A 22,549-nucleotide genomic window follows, 5' to 3' on the forward strand; every position below is an offset into this window, starting at 1 on the left:
GAGCTAATTCCACGCCGTGTGCGCTGCCAAACTTCGCTACCTGCGCCTGCAGCTTTTTAGAGAGCTGGACGAGATTTTATTTAATGAATTAATACATTTTATATTTAAATAAATTTGCCCGGTGATAAGAAACAAACGCTAACATATAGCTTTATATTTCTGTGTATTTCAAATGTTTGTGAAATAAAATAAATTCCTGTTCAGTCAAAGTGCTTTCCTCTTTTAATTTTTTGTTTCTAAAACTCCAGCATTTGAGTGAGAATAAGCATCTGTTAAAATTCTCAAACAGCAGAATGCCTATAACCATTGGCGTAGGAACCGGGGGGATGGGAGGGGACATGTCCCACCCAATATTAGAAACAGGTGGATTTGTCCCCCCCAAAAAATGATATTGTTTCGCTCAGCTCAGCAGTGCTACTAATGAGGAGACAGACCGGACCAATCACAGAGCCAGTTCAGGAATTAAGTTCGGGCTCTCAGGAGAAACAGCCAATCAGCTTGCTGTTTTTGCGGCGCGCGGAGGCGTCAGTATGTTGGTGGGGGGAAGCCCCTCCCTCGCTGTGAGATTTAGCAGCGGGATCGGCTGCAGCTGATTTTAAGATATGGATATATGGTGATTTTTTTTTTCTATAAGAAAGGTAATGGTATCTAATCATGTAAACTGTGATGATATGTTTCTGATAGCTGGTTAAAAAAACACGTCTCTGAATCAGCACACAGTTTAAACCCACTGTGATTAATAAACTGCAGCTGTGTTAGTGAGTTAGTTTAACTTTGGAATTATCTAGATTGGGAGTCAAGATTAAAGGAAAAAAAAACTATATACGTAATGTTCAACTTGCCCTGTACCTGATCAGCTAATCACTATTTCATTTTCAAACTGTTTATTAATTTAGGATTGCAGTTAGCTAGAAGCTGGATGTAGAGGATAGACAGAATTTAGTACAACACTGGGTAATGTTGGTGGTTTAAAGCAGTTTCTTAACCCTGATCATCACTGCCCTAAAACTGTGTTTTCCATCAGATCCAACTGATCAGCTAATAAACAATCATTTATTGAGTTAACCTGTTAAAATCTCTTAGCCCCCTATGGATCCTAAATTAATCATTATGTATATTCAGCAGTTTATTAGACACATCATACCACCACTTACTTTATTAAAGTGCCTTTAAACAGAGGAAGCTGTAGAATATGCAGAACAGTGTTAATATGCAGCAGAATATGTAAGAACAGGGTTAAGAAACACTGATCTAACCTGACTTCTGTTCATATGTAGTTCACAGTAAGACCACATGTCCTGACGTTTAACTTCTGCCAAAAATCTCTAGGAAACGTAGTTACATTCTCTCAGTAGAAAGAAGTGATCTCAGTAAAAAAAAAATTAAAAGCGCAGGAAGTTTTTTTTTTTAAAAAGTGTAAATGTAAATATACAACAGAATTGACATACAATACATAATAATAACCAATACTGTTATATTATTTTAAATATTAGGTGATAGCTGATCAGTTTTTGTACTATGTATATAATTCAGACATTGCATGCAAAAATTTTTTCTAACAACAGTAACTGTAATGTGGAGTAACATGTTTAGGCTGTAAAATCACCTTTTATTTTGGATGTAACTAATTATAAACAAATTACAGAAAAAAAAGATTATTTGTGATAAAAAATAATTCCACAAATGTTGTTCTAGGAAACTTTAATGTGGGCTTTGGTTCATATTCGCAAATGTGTCGCCCCCCAATATCAAGCCCGCTCCTACGCCCTTACCTATAACTGCTATATTAAGCTACAGTTATTAAGTCTGTGTACTGAACATAAATTTAAATCCTTATAAATGTCAGATATAAATATAACTAATAATAACTTATAGTTACTGTGCAGATTTTATATTATATTTTATAGTTGATAGTCTTTTTATATATTACTTCTATCGGCGTGTTTCTCCACAACCATGCAAAAACCAATCAGACTGTTTTCTGAATTTTCCAGGAGCAAATCAGCTCTGAAGGCAAACGCTGAAGATTTGAGGACTAATTAAACAAAACTTTCTCAGCTGCGTGATCAGGGCCAGTGAACCTAAACGGAGAAAGGATATTTGAAGAGGCGCCGTCATCTTATAAATCCGCTGTTCGGGACATTTTGGCTTCAGCGTTGAGTTTGATAATCAAGGTAAAAGACAGTCAGCAGATAAAGCACAGTGTGATTCAGTTACCTGTTTTTGACTAATGGTAAGAATAAGTGCTCCTTTTTTATAATAGATATTGTGATTTGAATTAATCTGTGACTTTATTAATTGGCTCTGAAAGTGTGAGTAGGAGCACCTTGTTGATTTGAAATAGAAAGGGCTAAAAACGTGCTGCATGTTGGAGCTAGATAATATTGATATATATCGAAACCGAACCGAAACCGTGGCCCAAGAACCGCGATACGAACCGAACCGTGGCCACACTGTACCGTTGCATCCCTAGTGTGTAGTGTTATATTTAGTGTGTGTGTGTAGTGTTATATTTAGTGTGTGCAGTGTTATATTTAGTGTGTGTGTGTGTGTAGTGTTATATTTACTGTGTGTAGTGTTATATTTAGAGTGTGTAGAGTTAAATTTAGTGTGTGTGTAGTGTTATATTTAGAGTGTGTGTAGTGTTATATTTTTTATGCGTGTGTAGTGTTATATTTAGAGTGTGTAGAGTTAAATTTAGTGTGTGTGTAGTGTTATATTTAGAGTGTGTGTAGTGTTATATTTTTTATGCGTGTGTAGTGTTATAATTAACGTGCATGTAGTGAATGTGTGTGTATGTAGTGTGTATGTGTGTGCTTGTATTGTGTGTATTTGGGTGTACAATGTGTGTATGTAGTGTGTATTGTGTGTAGTGTATCTGTAGTGGTATGTTTAGTGTGTGTGTAGTGTTTGTGTGTATTGTGTGTACGTAGTATATGCGTGTGTGGTGTTTGTATATAGTGTATGTGTGTGTATGTAGTGTATGTGTATTTGGGTGTGTATGTAGTGTGTTTGTATTGGGTGTATATAGTGTGTGTGTATTTGGGTGTGTATGTAGTGTGTGTAGTGTTTGTGTGTATTGTTTCTATGTAGTGTTTGTGTGTAGTGTGTTTGTTTGTATGTAGAGTGTATGTGTCTGTATGTGTGAGTGTTCGTGTTTGTACTTTGTGTGTGTGTAGTGTTATATTTAGTGTGTGTAGTGTTTGTATGAAGTGTGTGTGTGTGTGTGTGTAGTGTGTGTGTGTGTGTGTAGTGTGTGTGTGTGTGTGTGTATTCTTTGTATGTAGTGTATGTGTGTGTGTAGTGTGTGTATGCGAGTGTGTGTGTAACTTACATTTTTTTAATCCAGGTTTGATTCTGATCTTTCCTCCATGTTCCACTCTAAACACACACACACAGACACACACAGACACAGATCAGCACAGCGTGCGATTTTTAGAGACTGATTTATAAAGAAATACTTTGTGTGAAAACGAGCGAACATTTGAGAGAGCGGAAATTAGTGACCTCATGTGGTAAAGTACGGAACTGCAATGCACACTGCATAAAATCAGATTAAAAACGGAAGATTAAGGAGGATTAAACTCTTACTTCTCTAAATATATTTTTGTCTGCATGTATAAAGTTTTAATACTTGCCGTATCTTATTCTGCTTTATATGCACAATATGTAGTATTATTGTTATTAGAGCTTTTATTCAGAAATGGAGAAAACATGGCACAGTAGTTAAAGTTCCCAGGAGTGACTGAGCTACAGAAATTACTCCAAAAGGGCATGAACAACTCATCCAGGAAGAACCCAGAACAACATTTAAAGAACTGCAGGATCTCACTCGCCTCAGTTAAGATCAGTGTTAATGATTCAATAATAAGAAAGAAACCGGGTCGAAAATGATCTCCTAGATAAGATAAAATGGTTTCTTGTGGCCTTGCAGAAAAGGGTTAAACTTTACTAAAGTATGTTTTTTGCATTCATATTCATACCTGAGTGTACTCCTGTCACAACAACTGTTTTTATTGGACCATACATTTTTCAAGGAATTATTGTGCAAAAATTATTTTATCATGATTTAAAAATAATTTTATGTCACCGGTCATTAGAAAACTTCAAAAATTTAAAATGTAACAAAGGCACCATTTTTAAATAAAGCCAATAAACCAACTTAATCACATTAATGGGATCTCTTTAGAAATTAAGGGCTCTCTTTTAGTGATCTGTAGGTGAGCTGTCAGCCGTGCACCATGCAGCTTGTTTTAGGGTGTGTCACTGTGTCTTTACGATAGGAAAAGTTGCTCCAAAGAGGCTCAAAATGTGCAAAAAGCATGTATCGTAAAATAAACCAATCACCATGTCATTTGCCATTCCCTTTAAGAGCCAAGCGCGGTCTGACTTTGGCGTATTGCTATTTAAATGGCGCAGCTATTTGACCAATGTTTTTCATCGGCGTAGATATATTCAAAATCACCGCTGCTGTTTAAACAAGACAGGTGAAGAGCATGAAAATACACTGTTGGTGGGAGTAAGATAGCAATAAGCATCAAGACAACCTTGCACAGGGTGTAGGTTAGGTCCCTAAGTGTACAGAAAGGATTCTGGTTTTGCAGTCACTGATTATTTTTACCATAAAGACATGGGCTGGTTGCTGGGGTGCTTGACTCTCAGTGTGTATAAAGTTAGTGGGGATCAGTTTTTATCTTGTAACTTTTCTCCTGACTCGATGCTCAGGGCAGCTCTCCATCACTGGCTCCATGACCAGAACCAGCTTAAACTTTTCCACCTCTTCTGGAGTAAAACCTAAACCTTGGTTCTTTTTACCAACAGAAAGATGAGCCAAAACAGAATTACAGCGAAGCACTTGGCATTCAGTGCAGATAGCTTGGGCATAAACAATTAACAGTGGCTGTGTAAACAAAAATAAGACAGAATGACAGAATGAAGGTTACATGCAGCTCCACCGTGTTTACCTGGTGACTACAACTAGACTTACTACAGGTCCCACAATGCAATGTGTCACAGCATTAACCCCTAACTTTCTCAACACTTTGCTTTCCTGTGAGGCACAGCACATACACAGGAAAGAGCACAACAGGCAATATCGGGAGTGATAAAAATGTACAACATGTACAACAATATTTATCTTACAATAAATTGATAACATAATTATTAGTTCAGACCTACCCGAGTTTCTCCAGTTTGCAGTGTGGATCCTCCAGTCTGGCAGAAAGCAGCTTCACTCCTGACTCTCCTGGGTGGTTGTAGGTCAGATCCAGCTCTTTCAGGTGGGAGGGGTTTGAAATTAGAGCTGAAGCCAGAGAACAACAGCCTTTATCTGTGATCATACAACCAGATAATCTGCAGACAGAGCAAGAGAATGTGTGAGTGAGTGACAGAAAACAAGAAAGAAAGACAACATAGCAGACTGAGGAAGATAATGCACTTTGATATTAGTCTCTTTTTTACAAAATAACACTACAAAATCTGAAAAAATATCTATAGAAAACTAAAGTTTCTTAACACAGTTGACACAGATTAACATGAAACCCAAACCTCAACAGTAAGCATCTCTGTGAATACGGCATTAGCATTGATGTGGACCAAAGAATTGAGCTCATATTAACTTTTGCTAAAATTGTTTTTGCTCGTGCATCACATTTTGTAATCAATGTGTGATATATCTCAAATGGTCATTCAAGTTGGAGATTCTTAAGATGACTGCAGAAGACTCGTATTTGTTTGATATACTCTGACTTTCGTTAAACACTTTCTTACGTGTGATTTGTTATCCTCAGAGGTGGAAAAAGTACTGAAAAATTGTAATTAAGTTAAAGTACCTTTATGTTGCTAAAATTCTATTCAAGTAAAAGTACCCATCTAAAAATCTACTTGAGTAAAAGTACTCAATTTAAAATGTACATTGAGTAAAAGTTACATAGTTACTTTAAATTGTTTGATGTAAAAAAAAAATACAAATCATAAATTAAATAATTATTAAGTGAAATAATTTAGATCTTTCAGTCAGTATTTGTTCAGACCACCCCATAAAACATTTTTAAAAACAAGTGGCATTTTTTCAGTCATATAAGTGACTATAAGACCTGGGAATTAACGACCTGTTCCCCCGTGAAATCCTTGACAGACACAGAAAACCCATGAGGAAAGAACTCATAAAAGAATGGAAAATAGCAGTCGTCTCCGTCGACAAACTTTGTTGATGGACAGCTATATCATGACAAAAACATAACTCCCTGGCTGTTCTAAATTTCTTTAACTGTAACTAAATAGCGCTCTCCCCCCCCCCCCCCCCCCCCCCCCCCCCGAGCGCTTTCGTTTGTGCACTCTCTGTCTCTCTCTCATGCGCGTTGCGCTCTCATTGCACAATCTCTAACATATAGGTCAATACTCAAATAACCTCATAAAATTGATCCATAAGGTATATATATATATATATATATATATATATATATATATATATATATTTCCCCTAAACTTTCCTTTCTCTCTCGTTCTCCCGTTTCTTCCGCTCCCACTTACTCGGGTCATTCTCACAAAATCCTGATTCAGAGGACATCCAGTAGGAACATTTTCAAAATGCATTTAAGATTAAGGTCTGAACTTACTATGAACATTATTTTCAGAACATTTGTTCCATTTTATTGCATATTTTATTAGCATTTTATAGATGAAGTCCACAAAAATGTATCATTACCGCAATGTGACATGAATAATATATGATAAAAATGCACATTTTTTATCAACGTTAAGCAGTTCAGTTAAGCAAGGGTTTAGGAAGAATTATTAGCTTACACTTACACACAATGCTACATTATGAAAAGAATGTTTATTTTCAAGAACATTTCATATTATTTAAGACAATTTACAATGCAAACATTTGTATATCAAAATAATCTTTCATGTAGACTACAGCACCTTCATCAATAAAACAGCTCATTTAACTATTGGAAACCATTCAACAAATGTCAAAGAAAGACCTCTCAGAAACTCTGAAATCTTGTCTATCCTTATGCACCATCCAGCATTGTATGCCTACTAAGAAACAACTTTTATTTTTAGTCATTTTATGTAGTTTTTTTGTGTTTTGCCCATATGTCCGGCATATGTCAGTGCTGTAATATCTGGCTGACCTTTTTTCCTCCATTGCTTTTTCTTTTTGTCATGGTACTTTTTGGTCAGATCACGTGTTGTCTTTATTTTCCCACTGGAAATAGCAAATATGAAATTGTGATATCCGTTCCAGTTTTTGTTCAGTTCCTTAGAATGGACTGTACACAAATAATATCATGTGAAAGTAACTCCAACTGGAACAACTGTCTGTGTTGTTGAGTATGTGTGTGTGTTTCTCTAAATGTTGTAATTCTTGCTGTAAATGTTCTCCCTAAACTTTGACAGCCTTGCTTTTGCTGCTGCCTTTCTTTTCTCAATAGCTACCTGCCTGTAAATAAATACACATCGCATATTACAATAAAATATATCAAAGATGGAAAAAAGCTCTCTGGTTATGTGGTCTAACATCTAATTCTGTGTATGGAATTAGATTTAGTTTCAGGCCAGATAAGACGGAACATTAGTGACCTCTACTGGTGGTTTGCAATAGCTAAGTTAGAATGGTCTACTGGAGAAACTTTTCAGGGTAACGCTCAAGTTATGACAATCAGGAAGTAAAAAGGCATCTGTATTGTACCTCCTAATCAAATTCTCATTACCGAAACAGTGCATCTCATGACCGCAACAGGTATTGAAATGTAGTGGTGAGTGAGAATTCGGTTGAAGGGTGAGTGACTTTAAACTTTTATGCTAACTGTAAAGGCACCATGAGGACTGGATAAATTTTCACTTATAGTGTCCATTTAGACCAAATATACTATATTATAATCAAAAATACAGACTGTAACTTCAAACTGTAGGCTCAAAACCTATATCGATATATCGGTAATGACAATGAAAAAGTCGTGCAGACAAGTTGATGAGCAATCTTTTAACTTTTATCCAGAAACATATGAGAAGAACTGCTTACATGGTAGCCATCTTGAGTGTCATGGCCAATGTCTTCCCTAATGTTGAAAATGCCTTGAAAATTTAAGTTCCTTGTGGATTTAAACAATGATTGAAAATTGTTGCAGAGGATGAGAAAATTAGTGTTGGACACATTCCTTTTCTTTATTAATTTTATTGCTTTTACTTTTCAATGTAAAATCTTTTATGTTTATTTACTAAAATGTTGAAAAGTATGAAATGCATTTAAGTTTTTTTAATGTTTAAATATTAAAATTTCCAAACAATGTACTGAAATTCTGATACAGACATGTTGCGGAAATGAGAATTTTACTCTAAAATGTAAACAAATAAAAATTATATTAATAATGTTCATTTTTAAACATGTGCAAGCATTGGCGTAGGAACCGGGGGGGATGGGTGGGACATGTCCCACCCAATAATGGAAACAGGTGGATTTGTCCCCCCCAAAAATTATATCGTTTCGCTCAGATCAGCTGTACTATTAATGAGGAGACAGACCGGACCAATCACGGAGCCGGTTCAGGTATTAAGTCACGCCTCTCAGCACAAACAGCCAATCAGCTTGCTGGTTTTGCGGCCCGCGGTGTGCTAGTGGGGGAAGCCCCGCCCCCTCACTGTGAGATTTAGCAGCGGGATCGGGCTGCAGCAGCTTCAGCTGATTAAGATCTGGATATACGGGGATTTTTCTAAAAGAAAGGTAACGATAGGCTAACCACATAAACTGTGATGATGTTTCTGATAGCTGGTTAAAAATACAAGACTCTAAATCAGCACACAGTTTAAACCCACTGTGATTAATAAACTGCAGCTGTGTGAGTGAGTTAGCTTAACTTTGGAATTAGATAGATTGGAAGTCAACGTTAAAGAAAAAATAAACTATATACGTAATGTTCAATTTGCCCTGTACCTGATCAGCTAATTACTGTTTCATTTTTAAACTGTCTTTATTAATTTAGGATTACAGGATTTACTGTGAGCAATAATGAACAAAAATTAATTTAGATAACTAGTTATCTAGAAGCCAGATGTAGTGGATAGTCAGAATTTAGTACAGTACTTTATGTTTGTAGTTTAAAGCAGTTTCTTAACCCTGATCACTGCCCCAAAATTGTGTTTTCCACCTGATCCAGCTGATCAGCTAATAAACAGTCATTTACTGAGTTTACTGAGTTTAATCATGTATATCCAGCAGTGCATTAGACACATCATACCACCACTTACTTTATTAAATGTCTTTAAAGCAGAGAAAGCTCTAGAATATGTAGAACAGTGTAAATATTCAGTAGAATATGTAAGAACAGGGTTCACAGTAAGGCCACATGTCCTGACGTTTATAATTAAAATCTTTATGAAACGTAAAGTTACATTCTTTTACATAAAAGGACACCAATCTTTAGAAGAGCTCTTAATAGAAAAATAAAAGCGTAGGATTTTTTTTAAAGAGTGGAGAAAATGTAAATATACAACAGAATTGACATGCCAATACATGATTATAATAATAATAATAATAATAATAATAATAACAACCAAATCTGTTATATTATTTTAAATATTAGGTGATAACTGATAATTTTTCTTACAACAGTAAATGTAATGTGAAGTCACATGTTTAGGTTGTAAAATCACTTTGTTAACTAATAAAAAACAAAATACAGAAAAAAAAATATTATTTGTGATTAAAAGTAATTTCCACAAATGTTGTTCTAAGAAACTATAGGGTGGGCTTGGGTTCATATTGGCAAATGTGTCCCCCCCAATATCAAACCTGCTCCTACGCCCTTGTGTGCAAGATAGACCAAAAAATGTTGTTTATGATTCTATGTTTATTATTTTGTTAATATTTACTTGTTTATTAAAATTCCTCATGCCACCTCATCCATCCATTACGCGCAAATACACACGCACCCGCAAATATACTAATGCACGCACATTAATACGTTCACAAAATCCCATAGAAATCACAAGGAAACACTTAGCAATAACTTAATGCATGCAACGTCTCAATGTCATAACATGTGTCATACCAAATCCAACACTTTTTATCTTATGTTATGTCTCTTCTACTTTGTTTGCATTTAATCACTCCTTTCTGAATCTCTTTGCACCAACCTCTATTTTATTACTACTATATATCCCAGATCCGAAAAATGCATTTTTGTTTTCACTCCATTCCACACACACCAGAAAATATCCTCAAACATCTGCACACTCATATCATATCATTGATAAACATTATTAATCTGTACATCACAACATGTCTGCATGTCATAAACTAGAACATACGTAGTATTGGCACACAGATTAAGCAAGCCAAGGTACTAAACCATCTCACTTTACTAAAGGCAGACATTTGTTTACTACAAGAAACACATCTATCAGAAACAAATCATCATAAGCTCAGATCACCACAATTCACCCATATATTCTCAGCCTACTATAACTCCAAACAAAGAGGAGAATCAATACTAATAAACCAAAAAATCCTCTTCACACATAACACCACTATATCAGACACAGGTAGATACATCATAATTAACATCAACATCAGCAACACACCCTTAACAATAGCATTTTTTTGGCCCCAACATTTATAACCCATCCTTCTTTCATGAGTTTTTCAACCATATAAACAATATATCAGATTCCACAATTATAATTGGAGGAGACTTTAATTCAATCATTGACCCATGTATAGACAGATTAACTATGGCACACAATACACGTTACTGGCATTCAACAGATATCATTAAACAATACATGACAGACTTTGGGCTCAGGGATGGTTGGCGCCTCAAAAACCCAAACACTAAAGAATTTTCTTTCTTTTCTCCAGCCTAACACTCATATTTTCGCATTGACTATTTTTTAACCAGCAATTCTATTATAGCTAATATATCAGAAAAATATAATATAAATATAATATAATATAACATAAAATATCACCCTATAATAATCAGTGACCATGCTCCAGTTTCACTTATATGGAACATAAATCCACTATATAAAACTTTCAGCTGGCGTCTAAATTCCTTGTTACTTACAGACCCAGAATTTGACAGCTACGTCAAAAAAGAGTGGGCATCTTTCCTAGAAATAAATGATTCTCCAGAAACCACACCAACAATACTATGGGAAACTGGGAAAGCAGTACTAAGAGGCAAAATCATCTCTTACTCTTCCTGTAAGAAGAAGAAAGTTATGGAAAATGAGTCTAATTTACAACATCAGAGAATTGTCAAATGAAATGATAAAAAACCCATCAGATAAAATTAAAAAAGAGTTAAAAGAATGTGAATCACAGTATAATGAACTTATAAAAAAAGAGGACTCAAGTTTTAACACAACGACTAAGATATAAACAATTTAATCACAATTTATTTAAACAACAAATCTGGTAAATTCTTAGCTAACCAAGTAAAACATAACAAAGAACAAAAACAACAATTCCATCAATCAAAGATGAGACCAGACTAATCAGCCAAACATTTGCAAACCAATTAAAGTACATTATTAAATGGATAAAACCAAATCAAACTGATGAAATATGGAGAAAAGTAGAACGAACATCAATTAATGAAATACAAATCTCAGACTTACTATTTATTAGCACAACAATCAATCGCCACCCTTGTTTCAAAAACCCAATTATATCTTCGACTCTGACAGCTTGGTGGAAAATTCATAAGAACACAAACACTAGACTTGCACCCACTAATTGTTCACCCATATGGCACAACCCCGACTTCCCACTACCAAAAAAAAACCCAAAACTACAAAAACGGAAAGAAAAAGGTATTACACATTTACACCACGTTCTACACAACAATAACTCGGCTACTTTCTCACATCTAACCTAGAAATATAGCTTTGAGAGGAACCAGTTTTTGGAATATCTCCAACTTAGATCTATGTTAAACTCAAAAATCAAAGATTACCCAATACTAGAACTTAGCCCACCAATTTCAGAATTCCTTAATATCTCTTTTTCAGACAAAATTCTATCAGAAATATATAGGCTTTTATTCAAATTAGACCAAACAGTCACTATCCCAATAAAAAATGGGAAGAAGATATCTTAATTACCCCCAATGCTGATTTCTGGAGAAACATTATAGAAAACACATTCACCATGACTAACAATACTAACCTCCACCTTATACAATATAGAGTAATTCACAGGGTTTACTACACTAAGCAAAAGTTACATAAAATGGGACTAGTAGATTCAGAAATCTGCATACACTGCTCACTAAACACTCCAGAAAATTACATACATGCTCTATGGTACTGCCCACCAATTAAACACTTCTGGCAGCTTGTTATAACTCGGCTAACTCCACTATTTTAACAGCCAATCTCTCCATCCCCATCACTCTGCCTGCTTGGTGACACGTGAACCACAAACCTAAACCAGGAGGAAAGCAGAGCACTTTTGGTGGTGCTAACCATCGCCAAAAAAACAATTCTCACAAACTGGAAATCAAGGAAAAAATCACCAGCATTCAATGGGAAAACTCACTCACAGAACACATAGAAATGGAAAAAATATCTGCATCTCTTAAAAAAATGTTAGGAATCAAAATCAAAAATTGTATGTTACAAATTCAAAAGAGAAAAAAATATACAGCAAATATATATGTTTAAATCTACTTGGTTACTTTATTATCCTTTGCAGTTATTTGAAAATTATTTCAGTTTGGATTTTGCCAGTCATTGCTTTTATTTTTGTGTTTTTGTGAATTTTCTGTATATTTTTTTTGGATTTTTCTGTTAAAGACTTTTGCTTCTGGAATCTCTCCTTTGATTTTGCTTTAGTTTTTTTGCTTCTGAGTTTTGGCACACTTTTCAATCTGATTCCAGATTTTCACATGTCTTTCTTCCTATATTACACAAAGCTAATCTGAAAATGTAGGAATAAACACAAGCACAAATGATTTTACAATGTCTTTAATGTTTAAATAACACATTTTAGTGATTTCCTAAATGTAACATGTATTATGCTGTTACTTTTGTACATGCCACATTTAATATTTTTTCTAGTGGTGTCAATCGTTTAAGAAATATAATCAGATTAATAATGACAACATTTGTGATTAACTGCAATTACATTTGTTCTTCTTAAGACAAGTTTTTATAGTGGATATTTAAATGTAAATAAAAGAATGAATGTAAGAAATGTAAAATGCAATTATTAATGGTGTCATTTAAAATACTATTATATACTTGTATTTTTGAGGGGAGATGAAGCTAACGTGGGGCGCTGGAATAAAGAACGCATGGTGAATAGGATTGGACTCAGGAAGTGTTTGTTATTGCACACATGCTTACAATAGGGAAAAGACCTTATTAAGATTTAAATGGCCTGATGGAAATATGTAACTGCCAGTATTCAGTAATATGTACACTGTCCCTTTAAGAGCTCCTTACAAAAGGTGCACTGCCCTTTTACATGTATAGCTATGCTGAGAGTGTAGTAAACCTGAGTGTGTGCTGTGCTTTACCACAGAGAATGCTGGACCTAGCTTCTTTCTTTTATTATTTTTTTTCTACAAGTAACAACATATATGTGGTGCTTTTAGCTCATGTATGAACTATGTTGTATGTCTTTTTTGATGCGGACATTTTACATTTCCTATCATACATACACACATACATAAAAGTTAAAAGAAAAAAGGAAATGAGCATGAAAGAGTACAATTACTCTTTGTATTTAGTCTGTAGATGCAGTATCATGACAAATTAAAGGGCATGGAAAAGTCTGAGCAGGGAGAATTGTTTAGGGCTCCTCTCCTTTGCCAACCTGGAAAGAATAGCCTGTTCAGACTAACCTTGCACATCCTTCTGTGTAATTTAGTTTCTTTAATTAATTACGGTTTTATTTGTTGTCTTGTTTGTTATTTTGCTCTGTGATAACCTGAAACACTGACCTGAGAATCTGCAGTTTACAGTGTGAACTCTTCAGTCCAGCAGAGAGCAGCTCCACTCCTGAATCCTGCAGGTCGTTGTTACTGAGGTCCAGCTCTTTCAGGGTGGAGTTTTCCAGGTTTAAAACTGATTCCAGATTTCCACACGTCTTTACTCCAAGGTTACATGAAGCTAGTCTAAAAATCAAGAATAAACTAATGATTTTACAATAAACCAAAGAAGAATACTTGAATGGATTGACAAAGAACAGAAAATAGAATTAAACTGTGAAATGGATTGTCTGTCTAAAGAGCTGGTGATCAGCATGGGCATACAGTTCACCAGGGACAGATTATAATGAGTTAAAATAGAAAAGAAAATGTTTATCAAAACAGAGAACGAGCAAGGCTTTTTGGAGTATGTGAATTTATTCTATTTTCCAAGTTGAACTCAACTTGCACATTACACCTTCTCGCACATATATGTATATATATTAGAAATAAATAAAGACACTTAAAATATATGTTCTATATGAAATTGTTATGTTGTATTGCTAATCATCATTTCTCCAAAGCATATTGAGATATGATTTTTTAGTCAAATCACCCAGTGCTACTTTAGAGTGGATCTGCAAGAGATGTGCATTTATTTTAACAAAAACATATAACTTGCCCAAAACCTTTTTTTAAAGATTGTATTTAATCAGTCTAAGACAAAAACTTCATGTACTGTTTACATTAAAATGATGGTTTAATTATTATTACACAAAAAATGAGAATGAATGCTTATATGTGATAATGTGAATAATGTGAATCCACCTGTGATTAAATGGAAACTGATTCTCCACATCAGCAGTTGATTAAAAACTGTGTAAAGGCCTAAAAAAATACTCACACAGCTTTTCTGGATATTTTAACTACTGGCAGCAGCCTCAGAAAACACTCCTCTGATGGATCATATTTACTGAGGTTAAACTCCTCTAGCTCTTCTTCTGAGTTCACCAACACAAACACCAGAGCTGACCACTGAGCAGGAGAGAGCCTGGCCTTTTGAAGACGACGGTCACCACCTCTGCTCAGGTATTTCTGCACTTCCTGCACCAGAGAATGATCATTCAGTTCATTTAGACAGTGGAACAGATTGATGGATTTCTCTGGAGATGAGTTCTCCTCAATCTTCTTCTTGATGTATTTGATGATTTCCTCATTGCTGTCAGAGATCCTCTCTGTCTGTGTCAGTACGACTAGTAACAGATTCTGATTAGACTCCAGTGAGAGACCCAGGAGGAAACGAAGGAACAGGTCCAGGTGTCCACTCTCACTCTGTAAGGCTTTTTTAATGGCACTACTGAGGAATTCAGTCATCGATGACCTGCTGAAGAGTTCAGATAGTTCAGTGTTTTGGTTTTTAGTGGTTTGCTGATTCAGAACGCTTCTGTCAATGAAGCAGAGAAATGCATATAAAGCAGCAAGAAACTCCTGAACGCTCAGATGTACAAAGCTGAAGACCTTCCCCAGGTGCAGCTCATGTTCCTCCCTGAAGATCTGGGTACACACTCCTGAGTACACTGAAACTTCTCTAAAATCGATGCCACTCTCTCTTAGATCTTCCTCATAGAAGATTAGGTTTCCTTTCTCCAGCTGCTGGAACGCCAGTTTCCCCAGAGCCAGGATACTTGTTCTAGTCTGCTGAACATCAATGTCACTTTTCCCACTGTACTTCTGGCTCTTGTGTTTGATCTGAAAGATCAGGAAGTGTGTGAACATCTGTGTCAGGGTTTTGGGAATTTCTCCACTCTCAGCTTCACTCAGCATTCTCTCTAGAACAGTGGCTGTAATCCAGCAGAAGACCGGTATGTGGCACATGATGTAGAGGCTTCTTGAAGACCTGATGTGTGTGAAGACTTTGTTGGCCAGGTCCTTATCACTGATCCTCTTACTGAAGTACTCCTGTTTCTGAGGGTCACTGAAACCCCGCACTTCTGTTACCTGGTCAAAACACTCAGGAGGGATCTGATTGGCTGCTGCTGGTCGAGAGGTGATCCAGAGGAGAGCAGAGGGAAGCAGATTCCCCTTGATGAGGTTTGTCAGCAGAACATCCACTGAGGTTTGCTCTTCTATATTCACCAAATTCTCATTGTTCTGGAAATCTAGAGGAAGTCGACACTCATCCAGACCATCAAAAACAAACATGATCTTGTAGCTCCTATAATGTCTTGGTTTTAAATTGTGTGTTTCTGGGAAAAAGGTCTGAAGAAGTTTCACCAGACTGAGCTTCTTCTCCTTCATCAGATTCAGCTCTCTAAAAGGAAGTGGAAATATGAAGAGGACGTCCTGATTTACTTTTCCTTCAGACCAGTCCAGAATGAACTTCTGCACAGAGACTGTTTTTCCAATTCCAGCAACTCCTTTAGTCAGTACAGTTCTGATTGGTTGTTTCTGTTCTGGTAATGGTTTAAAGATATCGTTGCATTTTATTCGTCTTTCCTCTGTTGTCCTTTTCCTGGATGCAGCTTCAATTTGTTTCACCTCATGTTCCTGATTGACATCTCCTCCATCTCCCTCTGTGATGTAGAGCTCTGTGTAGATCTCATTCAGAAGTGCTGACTTTACATGGCCTGAGATTCCTTCATTAAGTATCTGATATTTATCTCTCAGCTTGGATTTGAGCTCTCGTTGGCATGCTGGGGCCAATGCTGATTGCAGAGGAAGAGAATAAGGAAAATGTAATTAGCTGTGATAATCATAAAAGACCCCTGTGTAGAACGACTTTGATACAGTAGATAATTATTAGGTTTAAGGATACATTTGATGCTGCGACTCAATATCTTATCATTACAAAATCCAGTTAATTATTGCTGATTATTCTAATTTAAAAAGCAGAACTCCTCTGAGGAAATAAATTAGCACAAGTTGTTCCCCATTCTCATGACCCAGAACTCTTACTGCTCTCTAGTGTATTGGCGAGGTCTGTCTGATTCATGTTCCTCAGGATGTGCAGTGTGATCTTCAGCACCCCCTCTCTCTGATCATCCTCCACCTCTCCCTCAGAGCATGCTGGGTAATCTGGACTCAGGAGCTTCTTGAATGTGTTCAGCTCGTTCTTCACTAGAGAGATAAACTTCTCCTGCAGCTTCTGATTAAGAACAAACATCAGAGAATCAGTAAAGCTGTTACAGTAAAGCTGTTACACTGATCTGAGGAGAAAAGGAGCTTTGAATGCTCTGGTCTGTAAAAGGATTTAAACATCATGTTACTGAGTAGCATCAATATGTCTGTCATTATCAGTACCGTGATGGTGGTGCCCAGAGCTAAAAGCTAGCAGCATGGGATGTAAACATTGTTTTTTAATGAGGTTCTTGCACTTAAAAAGTTAATAATGCCTCGTTTTAAATGTCAGGGCATCTGGATTCTAGCAAGGAGGTTTGGAGCTACTTTGAACTGAATAACGGTGTAATAAGCGATTTATCTGCCGGGGCAAAATATGCCCCAAAGCGGGCTTTGTAAAGAGTGAGGGGCAAAAAGCATAAAAATACTGTATCTCAGAAATCTGTAGGAGAGCGGAGGTGTGCTATTCTTACTTTTTAAAATGTTTTACTGCACAAAGAGTCAATTTTACACCAAAGTTCTCCTATAACATTATAATATAACAGTTATAATGCTCCATAAACTGAAGCTAAATAAATTATGATTAGTATCAAAATTTTAAAGTGAAATTAAACTGAAATGTAAAAGAAATCAGGGAGAACCCCATCAAATATATGGTTTAGGACTAACCTTGAATATGTGGTCCAGTTTTTTCCTGTAACTCTTTATTTTCTTCTTACTGTGGATAACAAGATATTCCACACTGTAATCCACATTAATAAATATTCTGATCTAAAAAGCTTTTGTTTCAACTAAATATGTTATTAATAATAAAATAAAGAATATCAGAAAATCAGATTAAAGTAAAAGAAAACCTGCATTAAACCAACACTTTTCTAAATGTTTCTTAACTTTTTAATAATAAAGATTTGTAAAGGTAAATAAAGATTTTTGCAATTATGTCACCCTTTATCTAACGTTTTGAGGCACAGGTAAAAACAGTTGCTTTGAACCGTTGTGTCAATGCTTAATTTGTTCTACAATTAACAATAATCACACATAATTAAATTATAAACAGTGCCAATCAGCAACAACGTGAATGTAATTAGACAGGAAACACCTAAAAAGTTTTCCAGCATGAATTATCAAAATATGTTCTAAAGTGTATTCTAATTTATTCTGAATACATTACTGTTCTATGTATTGTACTAGAACACATTCTGCCCAATCCTGGATGTATGTACTCACCCCAGCAACTGAGATGTTAAATACATGCACAACAAAAGATTGATAAAGTTTTATTTCCTGCTATTAAAGAAGCAATAAATGTCATGTTTTTAATATGTTGGAAAACTGTTTTTAGAGCTATGAAACAAGCAAAATGTTTCTTTTTTTAGCAGACACATATAGCACTGGTGGTTTTGTCCACCAGATGGCACTAATGTGCTCTGTGTCATAAAGCTTTGAGTGGAGAATAATTTTTGTAAAGTTAGGAGAAACGTTCCAGTGCTTACAGGTGCTGGTCAACGAATTAGAATAATTTGAAATAGTGCAATCATGAAATTCTTTGAATGCATTGTTTGTGCAGAAAGCAAATCAGGTGTTCACCGCACCTGTCCTACTCGTTAGATTAATCACAGAACTCGTTACCTGGAAAAAAATTTGCTCAGCTGAGCTTTCCAAAAGGCCCATTTAGGCCATTTAACTGTGACACTGTTGTTTTATTGAATTAGAATAATGGAGAAACCGTTTCATTGAATTAGAATAATTTTTATTATAATTACAATCATCACTTTCTCAGTATTTTGTGGCTGCCCCCTTGGCTTGTATGACTGCCTGAAGTCTCCGCAGCATCGATTTGCACACTCACAGCTTCCCAGGCAGTGGCGATGTTCTGCTTCAGTTGGTCCAGCGTAGTAGGCTTTCTGTCGCGAATTTTCCGCTTGACGATGGCCCAAAGGTTTTCAATGACATTGAGGTCAGGCGAGTTGGCCGGCTTGCTGCAGTTTTTCTTGAGAGCTTTGCAGACGGAAGACTGGCTGATGCCGAGCTGCTCAGCAATTTTAGTTTGGGTCAAGTCTTGTTGGCGAAGGGCTTGAATTTGAGCCACTATTCTGGTTGAGAGGTCGCGCTGCTTACCCATGATTGATTTTACAACTTAGAAATTCTACTCAACCCTGACTTTATACTGCACAGTGAACACTCTTCACAGAAAACAAAAATTCGAGCATTTATTCTAATTCAATGAAACGGTTTCTCCATTATTCTAATTCAATAAAACAACAGTGTCACAGTTAAATGGCCTAAATGGGCCTTTTGGAAAGCTCAGCTGAGCAAATTTTTTTCCAGGTAACGAGTTCTGTGATTAGTGCGGTGAACACCTGATTTGCTTTCTGCACAAAAAATGCATTCAAAGAATTTCATGATTGCACTATTTCAAATTATTCTAATTCGTTGACCAGCACCTGTATATAAGCTTTAGTTTACCATCAATAATATTTTTAATTCATTAGCATTTAATAAATGATCACCGTCATGATAATTTATCATACAATAAGTCAATTAATTCGTTAATTATACCCCACATGTCACAACCCCGCCCCGTTCAGGAGTTTTCCTCCGGCACCAGGTCAGAGTAACAATACTAACATATCCCTCTACTGTCTCTATATTTAGATTAGGGTGTGTGATACATATTGTCTATGATAATATCTTAATTACTGTGTTGTTGATGTGTGAGCTGACATTATTGAGTATGCTAATTACTGGGGAAAAACAACAATCAAAACGTCTTTATTCCACGTGTTCACTAGGTGATGTTTTAGGATAGATTGCTGCACGTGTGCATTGAGGATGGTCATGCAGTGAGCTAGCTAGCATAGGCTAACTCTGAGCTCACACTGGCAGGTAATAAGTCCGTCACGTTGGTACATGTTTGTGTCGTGAGTGTGCTCGTAGTTACTTGTGCTGTCACGTGAGCCAATCAATTTAATTCACGTTTCATTTTCCTCCAAACTGTTGACACACAGTCATTGTGCTGAAATCTTTCTCTCTGTCATGCTCTCTCTCTCTCTCTCTCTCACACACACACACACACACACACTCAGCTGATGGCAGGTTTCTTCTTTCCAGGTTGTTGAAGTTAAAATATGGATTTTATACTCTTATTTCATCCATTAAAGCACATTAAAATATTCTAATTTATACTGTCATTAGCTCCTAGTCTAGATATAGTCTGCCAGACACAACAATTGTTGTCCCCTTCCCAAGGGAATAACACCCACTAAAAATAAATAAATAAATAACTAAATACAGATTAAACCACAGATCATTGTTTCCATTAATACAATTAATTTTAATTTGATTGATATCACTAATATAAATATAACTTTGTTTAGCAAATTTCACACTGATGCATTTGTTTACTCTAGAATATCTGGTAGGTCACATGGTTTACACACATGTGCACTGTTCGATATTTGAACTGATGAATGTAATGTTTTTTGTTTGTGTCAAGGAATTAAATATTAAATATATTGTTAAGTGCAGTTTATTACAATAAAATACTTTTTTCTGAAAAAAATCTGAAAGTTATTGAGATATTGTTTTTATCAGTATCGTACACCCCTTTATATAGATATATGTGTGTAATTCTCTAACCTGTAGCTGATATTGTAATTTACTCTCATTGTTCTAAACCCTGCTTCCCATCACACCCAGCTGTTTACACTGATCATTACATACAGAGAATCTCACACTGACCTCCTGTGCGTGTGTGTGTGTTATGCTTTAAAAAGGTACATTTTAGTAAATCAGTGAAAGGGTTTTGATGTTTCACTCACTCAGATCTCATATCTTCACTGCTGAAAGTAGGAGGAAGTCCGATGGACGCGTCACTCTTCATAGAAACACAGCTGGGTTCTGGAGAAGCTCCTCTCTGGGTTTCAGTTCTGTTAACATTAAACACAGTGAAACTCCAGCATTTACACAGTGACACTCCAACACACAGCACATCTTTAATAAAGATCAGGAACTGAAGAGCTTCACTCTCAGAACAGAACAGTAGTTTAGTGCAGTGATGTACCGAGACCCAGAGCTTCCTCCTCCACCGCTGAAGTTTGGAGGATTCATCATGGACCAGTCACTCTTCATAGACACTCCACTGGGGGCTGGAGATGCTGCTCTCTTCTCCCTGTAAACAGATCTTAATGATGATCCATGATGAGAGTAAAGTGTGGAGTAATGTGTTCCTTTACTAAAACTTATTCACAGATTCCAGACTAACTTCTTCATAACCGTCCCAGAAGTGTCCCGAAGCTTTCTGTCAGCTGCCCCAAACTGAAAAACGCTCGTCTAATAAATATACATATTTTAATTTCTTTAACAATACTGTTGAATATATTTGTGTGTTTGTTATGATGTCACAATGTCATCACCTGATTAGATCATATTTACTATATGTATTTTATAGATCTGTGTCTAGTTAATAACATGTATTGGTAAGAGCTACACAATTACACAATTATACAGTATTATAAACTAAAAGGTATATTTTTATACTGAACTCTAACAGAGATACAGATCAGAACAGAATAGAACAAGTCTTTCTGTGAGAAGCTTCATTCCACAGCTTTAATAACAAACCCAATCACTTCCATCTGATCTATATAAATGCAGCACATCAGGATTTCCTCATTTCTAATGCTAATGTAAACACAGACAGCGTGTGGTAAAATCCGAGACGGATCCTCACAATGGATCTGGTTCAGAGTTCACTTTCACTACAGACTAATCCGATCCAGATTTTGAGCAAATCATCACAATTATGTTAAAAAATTTGAACCATATTTTCAACATAAATGTGCAACCACCCCATACCATAGCAACCACCTAGCAACAGCATAATATCACTACAGCAACCACCTAATACTGTTCCTGTGCCAGAAGGAAACATATTATTAATATTAACAATTAGATATTAAAGGCAGATTTTTTACTTTAAATACAGATTAGAATCACATTCTACTATAAGAATAACTGGCTGGTTTGTTAAGTGTTTCTCTGTGTTTAAATACAGCACAGGGTTCTGACTCTGGTCCAGGAGAAACTCTGTTCTCAATATTTTAAAACTGTAAAATATGCAGATCACAGCTCCAGGATTAGAGCTGAAACCATTACAATACAAAACTACTTTACATATTAAACCCATCACTTAATTTACTCACTTTAGGACAGGAGGTCCTCCTCCACTGCTGGAGTTCTGAAGATCCATCATTTACTCTTCTTCATTCACACACAGCTGAACACTGCCGACACCGACCCCTGAGAACAGATCAGCCGTTACAATAAAACCTTTATTCTTACAATAATGACATTATCATCAGAACTGCATTAAACAAAACCTGATAAACTAACAAAACAAAACAAACAGAGAACGATACATAACAGTGTGATTTACCCTCATTACACATTATTCTACAGATTACAGAAACATTTACTGTTATTATAATGATTATAATTTAATT

The 22,549-nt window shown here is 35.8% G+C and overlaps 2 protein-coding genes across 20 annotated transcripts in view; one reads left to right on the plus strand and one right to left on the minus strand.

Annotated features, from left to right (window-relative positions):
- Positions 1 to 22,549, minus strand: part of LOC111196650 (zinc finger protein 239) — a 307,776-nt gene that overhangs the window by 284,466 nt on the left and 761 nt on the right. For 2 of the 4 annotated variants that reach the window (XM_049477154.1, XM_049477155.1), the window contains exons 2-10: positions 22,250 to 22,346; positions 21,109 to 21,216; positions 20,867 to 20,974; positions 17,715 to 17,763; positions 16,884 to 17,073; positions 14,833 to 16,633; positions 13,962 to 14,135; positions 5,179 to 5,352; positions 3,335 to 3,381 (exon numbers count right to left, since the gene is read on the minus strand). In XM_049477154.1, the coding sequence (XP_049333111.1) occupies positions 3,335 to 3,381; positions 5,179 to 5,352; positions 13,962 to 14,135; positions 14,833 to 16,633; positions 16,884 to 17,073; positions 17,715 to 17,763; positions 20,867 to 20,974; positions 21,109 to 21,216; positions 22,250 to 22,299 (2,701 nt within the window). In that variant the 5' untranslated portion in view covers positions 22,300 to 22,346. Of the gene's footprint in view, positions 1 to 3,334; positions 3,382 to 5,178; positions 5,353 to 13,961; positions 14,136 to 14,832; positions 16,634 to 16,883; positions 17,074 to 17,714; positions 17,764 to 20,866; positions 20,975 to 21,108; positions 21,217 to 22,249; positions 22,547 to 22,549 lie in introns of those variants that run through there. The other 2 variants (XM_049477156.1, XM_049477158.1) reach the window with 2 other exon arrangements.
- Positions 1 to 22,549, plus strand: part of LOC111196860 (NACHT, LRR and PYD domains-containing protein 14-like) — a 318,472-nt gene that overhangs the window by 233,605 nt on the left and 62,318 nt on the right. The window lies entirely within an intron of this gene.

This window comes from Astyanax mexicanus, chromosome 4 (assembly GCF_023375975.1).
Source record: "Astyanax mexicanus isolate ESR-SI-001 chromosome 4, AstMex3_surface, whole genome shotgun sequence".
Lineage (NCBI taxonomy): Eukaryota > Metazoa > Chordata > Actinopteri > Characiformes > Acestrorhamphidae > Astyanax > Astyanax mexicanus.